This window comes from Nicotiana tomentosiformis, chromosome 5 (genome assembly GCF_000390325.3).
Source record: "Nicotiana tomentosiformis chromosome 5, ASM39032v3, whole genome shotgun sequence".
Lineage (NCBI taxonomy): Eukaryota > Viridiplantae > Streptophyta > Magnoliopsida > Solanales > Solanaceae > Nicotiana > Nicotiana tomentosiformis.
In genome coordinates, this window is record NC_090816.1 from 126,487,177 (window position 1) to 126,496,855 (window position 9,679).

The 9,679-nt window shown below is 41.5% G+C and overlaps 2 protein-coding genes across 2 annotated transcripts; both read right to left on the minus strand.

The window, feature by feature from the left end:
* Positions 1-3,076: 3,076 nt before the first annotated feature.
* On the minus strand, positions 3,077-3,643 carry LOC138893126 (uncharacterized). Its single transcript, XM_070176896.1, has one exon. The coding sequence runs from the start codon at positions 3,641-3,643 to the stop codon at positions 3,077-3,079; it is 567 nt and encodes a 188-aa protein (XP_070032997.1).
* A 5,113-nt stretch (positions 3,644-8,756) lies between these two features.
* On the minus strand, positions 8,757-9,263 carry LOC138893127 (uncharacterized). Its single transcript, XM_070176897.1, has one exon. It carries the CDS (start codon positions 9,261-9,263, stop codon positions 8,757-8,759), a length of 507 nt encoding a protein of 168 aa, XP_070032998.1.
* Positions 9,264-9,679: the final 416 nt, after the last annotated feature.

Below are 9,679 nucleotides of genomic sequence, written 5' to 3' on the forward strand. Positions count from 1 at the left end.
ATTAGGGTTTCAGAGAAAAGGGGAAGGTTTGAGAGATTCAAGGGGGAGCAGAATGAGAAATTTGTCTCTAGGGTTTAGGGCGAGGGTTATAAGGAAAGAGCAAAGGTTGTTGTGGGCCGTTGATCATTTAAGATTAACGGCCAGGATTAAAGGGGAAGCGGGGCGGGTCGTGAGAAGGGTCGCGACCGGGTTAGATGATGAGGTGGTTTGGTTTGGGCTTCTGAAAGGTTAAACGGAATGTGCTAGGTGTTTTGGACTTTAATTGGTTCGAAAATTAGCCCTATATTGGGCTATAATTTAAAACACACGAAATTCATTAAAATAAAATTATAAAAATTAATTAAAAATAATAAAATATTATTTAAGTAGTAAGATTCTACAAAAATGATAACTTAACATTATAAAAATATAAAAATGCTATTTGGCACGAATAATGTAAAAAATATAATTATGCATAACATATAGGCTATTATTGCAAAATTGTGTGAATAGCCAATATAATTATATAAAAATATTGTGAAGCATATATGTGGATGTAAATAATAGATTTGGATGGTTAAATTATCATAAAATAATTTAAGGGGTAATTAATACATATCAAGTAATTTAAATGCAAGAAAAATTGATTTTAAAGCTCTACCAATTATGAAACATTATAGAAAATACTTGTATAACTCTTTGTAAATTAAGTAATGATGCAAACGATATTTTGAAAGTATATATACTATTTGAAAAATATGAGGGCAAAATTGAGTATCAACAAGTGCCCTTCTTTACCCGGGAATGATGAAAGAGTTGTCGGATAAAGAAAATGATGACCAATTTTGTCCGAAGTGAGTGAGGAGTGATGTGTTTTGGAAAAAGATAGGGGCTGAACCCTGGTTCTTGAGTTGCCTACATATCCCTGGTGTTACGAAAATCAAGCCGTGTATAGTTTTGGATCCAACAGTGAACGAAACCTATGGAGTTGTTACAAGAGTGGTTGTATGTTTCGAAAAGGTTCTTTTGGGTAGGATAGTATCGTAGGCAACAAATAATTTTAGGTGGAGTCATGAATGTGAATTTGGTCGTTACGGGCATATCACAAGGCAAATATTTGAACGGTCATAGAGTAAAAAGGTAGTCGATTACTGGTAGTCGGTTACATTTGAGGTAGTCAAAGGATGTGAACGTTGTGATCGGAAACCGGAGCGAAGATTGCTCCTGTTTGCAAAACGATTATCCCAAGTTACATGCAACACTCAAAACACGGTGCATGCAAATATATATGGGTTATTGCAAAAATTTAAATATGATGCAAATTCCCTTCGGACCATGAAGGTTGTCTTTGGATGATGAGGATGATGTCCTTAGACCATGATGTCCTGGGGCATGACGCGTGTGATAAGGGATTTGCAGGCTATGAAATGGTGTCCTCGGACCATGAGGATGGTGCCTCTGGACTATGACGCCTTTGAATAATGATGTGCGGCATCGAGAGATCCTCAGGCCATGGAATGGTGTCTTCAGGCAATGAGGATGGTGCCTTCGGACTATGACGCCTTCAGACAATGTGGCGATGTTTCAGCCCATGAAATGCAAATATATGGCGATGTCGATCGTTTGATAGAGGAAACATGTGATGCTTAGTCATATCCAAGGACGAGACAAGACAAGGCTTAGTCTTGCATGAGATAAGAGCAATGCTTAGCCCTATACGAAGAAGGGAGATAATGCTTAACCTTATGCAGTGTAGCGGAGACAGTGTTTAGTCTCATGCAAAAAGATACAATGTTTAGCCTAATGCAATAATGAAGGCAATATTTAGCCTCATGCAAGGAATGGAGACAGTGCTTAGTCTCAAAAGAAGCCAGTGTTTTAGCCTTATGCAAGATAAGGGCAGTGTTTAGCCTTATGCAAAGAGTGGAGACAATGCTTAGTCTCATGCAAGGAAAGGAGACAGTGCTCAATCTCTGGCAAGGATAGGCAATGCTTAGCCTTATGCAATAATGGAGGCGATGCTTAGCCTCATACGAGAAAAGGAGACAATGCTTAGTCTTTGGCAAGGAAAGGCAATGCTTATATTTATGCAATAATGGAGGCAATGCTTAGCCTCATACGAGGAAAGGAGACAATGCTTAGTCTCTGGCAAGGAAATGCAATGCTTAGCTTCATGCTAGGAGTGGAGACAATGCTTAGTCTCTAGCAAGTGGAGGCAATGCTTAGCCTCATGCAAGGAGTGGAGACAATGCTTAGTCTCTGGAAAGGAAAGGCAATGCTTAGCCTTATGCAATAATGGAGGTAATGCTTAGCCTCATGCAAGGAATGGAGACAGTGTTTGGTCTCAGGCGAAGAAAGGCAATGCTTAGCCTTATGCACAGAATGGAGATAGTTCTTAATCTCATGCAAGAAGAGCAATGAATAGCTACGAGATAGTAAAGTAATTCGTAGCTTGATGTGTTTGCGTTTGGCAACTTTGTCGTTATTAAGATAGTGATTTTGCTGTATGTATGTATTTGCGAATATTCCTGTTGTGTTCATTGTGCCTGCATCGAAAGAAAAATTGTGAGTTTTGCTGGAGGGTGGGGGAGGGGGAGGGGGGTTGATTCGTTCTCTTGATTCCTTGCTTCGCCTTTACTCCTGTCTTGAGGTCTTGCTTGAGTCACCCTGGGTAACGTCTGGCTGCTATAAAATTTTCGAAAAATATGCATTTGTGATGAATTGCTTATAAAAATGTAGTTGTTTGAAATATGTGATAATGCATGAGAGAAGATGATTTGTTAAATTGATGATTATGACATGCTTTTGAGATATTGCAACCTCCTTGACTCGGGATTTTGAGGATCCTTCTCAAAATTCTGCCCCAGTTTAAATGCATACTTCTGGCAACACATTCCTCGGTTGTTCCAAACTTAATGAAATCGGATGAACTCGAGATCTTGCCCCAATTTCTGATCATGGGGAGGGGGGGGGGGAGGGGAATGAATATTTTAATATGATGTGACCGAACCCATAGGGCTACCTACGTATCCCCTCTTAAACGGGAATCAGATCAAGCGTAGTTCAGTTACATCAAATAGAGAAAATGCAAACAATCTTAAACATAGTATCTCTTGACTACGTCTGAATTGATAGGTTTCAGCCAAATTTCTCTGTCCATTTCTTCAAGTATAAGTGCTCCTCCTGTCAACACCCGGTGAACCATGTAAGGGCCCTGCCAGTTGGGTGCGAACTTCCCCTTGGTTTCATCTTGGTGCGGGAAGATTCGCTTTAGCACCAATTGCCCCGATGTGAATTGCTTTGACCTGACCTTTTTGTTGAAATATCTTGCCATTCTACTCTGGAAGAGTTGATCGTGACATACCACATTCATTCTTTTCCTATCAATGAGAGCTAGTTGTTCATACCGTCTTCGTACCCATTCCACATCGCTGAGCTCAGCTTCTTGTATGATTCTTAAAGAAGGAATTTCCACTTTGGCTGGAATAACGTCTTCAGTACCATAAACCAGTAGGTAGGGAGTTGCCCTAGTTGATGTGCGAACTGTGGTACGATATCCAAGTAAAGCAAATGGCAGCTTCTCGTGCCATTGTTTGTAATTGCCCACCATTTTACTAAATATCTTCTTGATGTTCTTGTTGACAGCTTCTACGGCTTCGTTCATTTATGTCCTGTATGCTATGGAGTTCCTATGCTTGATCTTGAATGTTTCACACATGGTTTCATCAAATTGCTGTTGAGATTGGCTTCATTGTCAGTAATGATTGACTATGGTACTCTAAATCGACAAACAATGCGGTCCCGAACAAAATCCGCTACAACCTTCTTTGTTACAACTTTATAAGATACAGCTTCAACCCATTTTGTGAAGTAGTCTATGACCACCAGAATGAACCTGTGCCCGTTTGAAGCAGCGGGTTCTATCGGGCCGATGACATCCGTACCCTAAGCGGAGAAAGTCCTGGGTGAACTTGTTGCATTGAGTTTATTGGGTGGTACTCGTATCATGTCAGCATGTATCTGACATTGATGACACTTCTGAACATATTTGATGCCGTCTGTTTCCATAGTCATCCAGAAATACCCTGCTCTAAGTATCTTCTTGGCTAAGATAAAACCATTGATGTGTGGTCCGAAGGTTTCAGAATGTATTTCCTCGAGAAATCTGGTTGCCTCCTTGGCATTGACACATTGTAGTAATCCCAGGTCAGGAGTCCTTCTATACAAAATTCCTCCGCTTTGAAAGAAATGGTTGGCTAATCTTCAAAGCGCGCGCTTCTGCGTATGGGTAGCAGTCTCTGGGTATTCTCCCTTTTCTAGGTACTTCTTGATATCGTGGAACCACGGATTTCCGTCAATCTCTTCTTCAACATGAGCACAATAAGCTGGCTGCTTATGAATTCCTATTGGGATAGGATCAATGAAATTCTTGTCTTGGTGTTGTATCATGGAAGACAAAGTGGCTAACGCATCTGCAAACTCATTCTGGATCCTCGGAACATATTTGAATTCTATCTTTGTGAACCTCTTGATCAGCTCTTGTACACAGTGCAAATACGGCAATATTTTAGTGTTCTTCATAGCCCATTCTCCTAGAACCTGGTATACCAAAAGATTTGAATCTCAGATTACCAGTAACTCCTGAAAGTTCATGTCAATGGCCAACTTGAGTCCCAAGATGCATGCCTCATACTCTGCCATATTATTGGTGCATGAAAATCTAAGTTTTGCGGATACCAGATAGTGTTGGCCGGTTTCTGATACTAAGACAACTCTGATACATACTCCTTTGAAGTTTACTGCTCCGTCGAAGAACATCCTCCAACCATCATATGCCTCAGTGATATCTTCTCCTACAAATGACACTTCCTCGTCGAGAAAATGCGTTTTCAATGGTTCGTATTCTCTGTCTATGGGATTTTCTGTAGATGATCCGCCAATGATTTCTCCTTGACTGCCTTTTGAGTTACATAGACGATATCGAAATCACTCAACAATATTTGCCATTTTGCTAACTTACCCATAGGCATGAGTTTCTGAAAGGTGTATTTTAGCGGATCCATCCTTGATATGAGATATGTAGTGTATGCATAGAAATAATGCCTCAACTTATGAGCTATCCATGTCAAAGAACAGTAGGTGCATTCCAGCAAAGAGTACCGGGCTTCATAAGGCGTGAATTTCTTGCTTAGATAATATATCGCTTGCTTCTTTCTTCTAGTTTCATCATGTTGTCCCAAAACACAACCAAAAGCCCCATCTAATACGGACAAATAAAGCAGCAGAGGTCTTCCTGGTTCTTGTGGGACCAGAACGGGCGATTTAGATAAATACTCTTTGATTTTGTCGAAGGCTTTCTGGCATTCTTCAGTCCAGCTTGTTGCAACATCTTTCCTCAGCATTCTGAAGATTGGCTCACATATCACTGTTGATTGTGCTATGAAGCGGCTGATGTAATTGAGGCGCCCTAAAAAACTCATCACATCTTTCTTATTCTTCGAAGGTGGCAAGTCTTGGATAGTTTTGACTTTTGATGGGTCTAATTCAATCCCTCGGCGACTGACGATGAATCCTAACAACTTTCCAGCAAGGACTCCGAAGGCACATTTTGCAGGGTTCAACTTCAAATTGTATTTTCGAAGTCGGTCGAAAAATTTCTTCAAATATGCTATCTGATCCAAACTCCTTTTAGATTTGATGATAACGTCATCCACGTACACCTCTATTTCCTTGTGTATCATGTCGTGGAAGATGGTTGTCATGGCTCTCATGTAGGCGGCTCCAACGTTCTTCAGACCAAATGGCATCATTTTGTAACAGTATATCCCTCATGGTATGATGAAGGTTGTCTTTTCGGCATCCTCTTCATCCATCCAAATCTGATGGTATCTTGCGAAGCAAGCCACAAAGGATTGGAGCTGATGCTTGGCACAATTATCAATCAGTATGTGTATGTTGGGCAACAGGAAATCATCTTTGGGACTTGCTCTGTTCAGATATCGGTAATCGACACATACTCTAACTTTCCCATCTTTCTTCGAAACCGACACAATGTTGGCCAACCAAGTTAGATATTCGACCACTTGCAGAACCTTGGCTTTGATTTGCTTGGTGACCTCTTATTTTATCTTCAAACTCATATCTGGCTTGAACTTTCTGTGCTTTTACTTTACCGGTGGACATATGAGATTAGTGGGTAGCTTGTGGGCCACTATGGATGTGCTTAAACCAGTCATATCGTCGTAGGATCATGCAAATATATCTTCATACACTTTTAGGAATCTGATGTACTCTTCCTTCTCTGACGGTGATAGATGAATGCTTATACGTATTTCCTTGACCGTTTCGGAGTCCCCTAAGTTAATGGTCTCAGTTTCCTTCAAATTAGACTTTGGTTTATTTTCAAAGTTTTCTACTTCTCTGACAATTTCCTCAGGTATTATATCATCTTTCAGATCCTCTAAATCACTGTCCTTATGTTGCGTTGTCTCATTACATATCACAGTCGCAGGTTCATCGGGATAGGTAATAATAATGATGAAAAGAAAAATGTAAAAATAATAATAAATACGAAAATCGGTAACGCATTAATAAAATCTTAAAAATGTCAACAAGTGCAGCTCGATGGCTCGAGCAATTATTTCAAAACAAAATACTGAAAAATGTCTCAAATGCTCAAAACTATTTTTAAAAAAAAGTAATTCATGCATATTTTGCCAGGCTACACAGGAACTCGACGGGCCCAGGATGGTGTAGCGGTCTAGTTTTTGAGAACAACTCCTTTCTCCATGGTTTGAATGGTAGGGTCTTCATCCTCCTCCTCCTCCTCCTCAACTATTGCACTGCAGTACATATCTTCTTCATCTAGAAACAGCTTCCTCATGCCAGCTAAATCTTCATCTTCCTTAGAACCTTACATCATGTCAGCTTGATGGAATGTCTAGTGTAGAGATGGTACCGGTTGTTCCAGTGGATAATAAGGAGCATGCCATGGTGGTGACCAATCCTGGTATTCCTGCCACGTGTATTCATATATGAGTCCAAAAGTCATGCCATGACGCTGTGGTTGTACGGGTTTAGTGATCCCTTGAAGATTTTTGCCGAGGCCCTTGCCGGGTTCGTACCCCGTCCATAGCAGTATACTTTTTATATTGTTAACTCGTTCAATGCGATGGTATGTTTCTCCACCCAGCTTTTTTCTGTTTTCGATGACCGGCACAGTTTGATTGGTGTAGATGGGGTTACTTCCTTTATGTATCCAGGGTCGTCCCAACAATAGATTGTAGGTAACAGATATGTCTAGCACTTGGAACTCGACATCAAATCAAGTCGGGCCCATCTATAGACTGAGGTTGATTTCTCCAATGGTGGCTCTCAGAGATCTATCAAACGCCTTCACATTCATACTTCCCATCCGTATCTCGTGCATGCCTTTACCCAGTCTCTTCAGGGTAGTCAATGGGCATATGTTGAGCCTTGAACCTCCACTTATCAGGACCTTGGCGATGAACTTATCCTCAAATTGCACCATGATGTGTAATGGTCTGTTGTGACTCAGCCCTTCTGGTGGTAGTTCATCTTCATGAAAAGTGATTTGGTGGGTAAATAAGCTTCACTTAACACCTTCATTAAAGCATTCCTGTGTGCGTCCGAGTTTTGCAGCGAGAAGATGGATATCTGAGCGGGGGTTTTGTTCAAGTGGTCAACAATAGAGTACTCTCTCGCTTGTACCTTTCTCCAAAGATCATCAGTGCTAGTCTCGACAACATGCGGCTTAGATGCAGCCTTCTTGCTTGTTCCCCCAGGTTCTCAGGTGTATAAACTCTGCCAGTTCTAGTCATACCTTGTGCTGCACATGTTTCCTCCATTTTTGCTTTTCCCTTTCTCCTTGATTCCACAACATAGTCCTATGGGATGGTATCAGACTTGTAGGATGGCGTGGGAGCTACCATCACAGTGAAGGGTGTAGATACCTCAACTTCAAATGGCACCTGGGTTTGTACCACAACTGGTGTGAGGGTGACTCGAGATGTTTTAGGATCCTCTCCCTCTCGAATGAGTCCGATAGACCCCTCCTGATCCCATTTTTCGTCAGTCTATATCACATTTACTCCCTCACCTCTGTGATCCAGGAGAGGATTATTACGGATATTTGGTGCAGCCTCCTTTGCCTGTATGACCTTAGTATCGATCAGTGTCTGAATCTTGTCTTTTAGTATGCGGCATTCATCGATGGTATGACCCTTCATGCCTGAATGATAGGCACATGTTTTGTTGGTATTGATCTACTGGGAGGAATTCTCCATAACAACAGCAGGGATGGGAGTAACATAACCAACGACCTTTAGTCTCTCATACAATTGGTCTATGGGTTCAATAATTGGGGTGTATTGTCTTGGTGGTCTGCGGTCAAAATTTGGTCGTGGCTTCTGGTAGTTTTGGTGGGCGGGTGGTGGTGAATGGTAATATGCAGATTGAGTATTATAGGCATGGAAGGTGGTAGCAGGTTGTTGGTATCTGGGGGGTGAAGGTTGGTATGTGGGTGGAGGTGTTTGGTATGTGAGATGAGACTTAGGACCCTGGGCCACTATCACGACACCTATTTATTTCTTCTTCGAAATGCCTCTTGATTGCAAGGCTTTGTTCGTGGCCTGCAGTGCCTCGAAATTTGTCACCATCCCATTCTTATTTCCTTCTTATATTCTTTTTCCTAGCTTGATGATATCGGAAAATTTGTGATTTTCAATAACCATTAACCTTTCGTAATACTGCGGGTCTTAAGCCCTGATAAAGAACTTGTTCGTTTGTTCTTCTTCAAGTGCTGGCCTTACTTTTGTGGCTTCTAATCTCCAATGAGTAGCATACTCACGGAAGGTTTCTGTCGGCTTCTTCTTGAGGTTTTGAATGTAGAAAACATTTGGCGCATTTTCTGCGTTGAACCTGAATCTATCAATGAAGTGTGACGCCATACTCACCCAACTAACCCACTTCTTTGGATTTTGACTGATATACCAAGACAAGGCGTCTCCTGTGAGGCTCTGCATGAATAGTTTTATGCGTATCTGTTCATTCTTGCCTACTCCTACAAGCTTGTCACAATATGTTCTCAGATGCACTTTCGGATCACCAGTTCCATCGAACATTTTAAACTTGGGAGGTTTGTAATCCTCCGACAATTCCACATCCGGATGAATACACATGTCCTCATAGTTTAGACCTTCAACACCTTTACCACCCTCAACACTCTGAACTCTACCAGTGAGCTTCTTGAGTTTCTCCGCCATGTTCTTAATGAGTAGGTCCTTCTCAGTTGATTCAGGTATGTATAGGGTTTGCTGCGGGGTGTGAGGTAAAGTTTCCACATATATCGGATTTGTTTGATGGATTCCTGGAACTAAGGTATAAGGGTAGTCATTGGTTGAGTTTTGGGGATCGGGAGTAGGTTGTGGCGCATTCTGATAAGTAGTGGTTTGTGGGTATTGATTTGGATGATGATGGTGTTATTTAGGAGTTGGTACTGGTGGCAGGTTAAGGCTCTGGGGAGGTGCGGGATACTGGTGTGGTGCAGGAGGATTTAGTGGTGGTTTTATGTTTTGCGGAGGTGTTTGGTTCTAGGTTGTCATGTTTTGCTGGTTAATTTCGGGGACATTGAGAGTGAGGGAGAGGTTTGCCAAATTTCGGACCTGCTCAAGCTCGCCTT

What these genes read in the sequence shown, in the direction of transcription:
- LOC138893127 (XM_070176897.1), bottom strand. Translation starts at nt 9,263, where the DNA reads ATGGCGGAGAAACTCAAGAAGCTCACTGGTAGAGTTCAGAGTGTTGAG.
- LOC138893126 (XM_070176896.1), bottom strand. Translation starts at nt 3,643, where the DNA reads ATGAACGAAGCCGTAGAAGCTGTCAACAAGAACATCAAGAAGATATTT.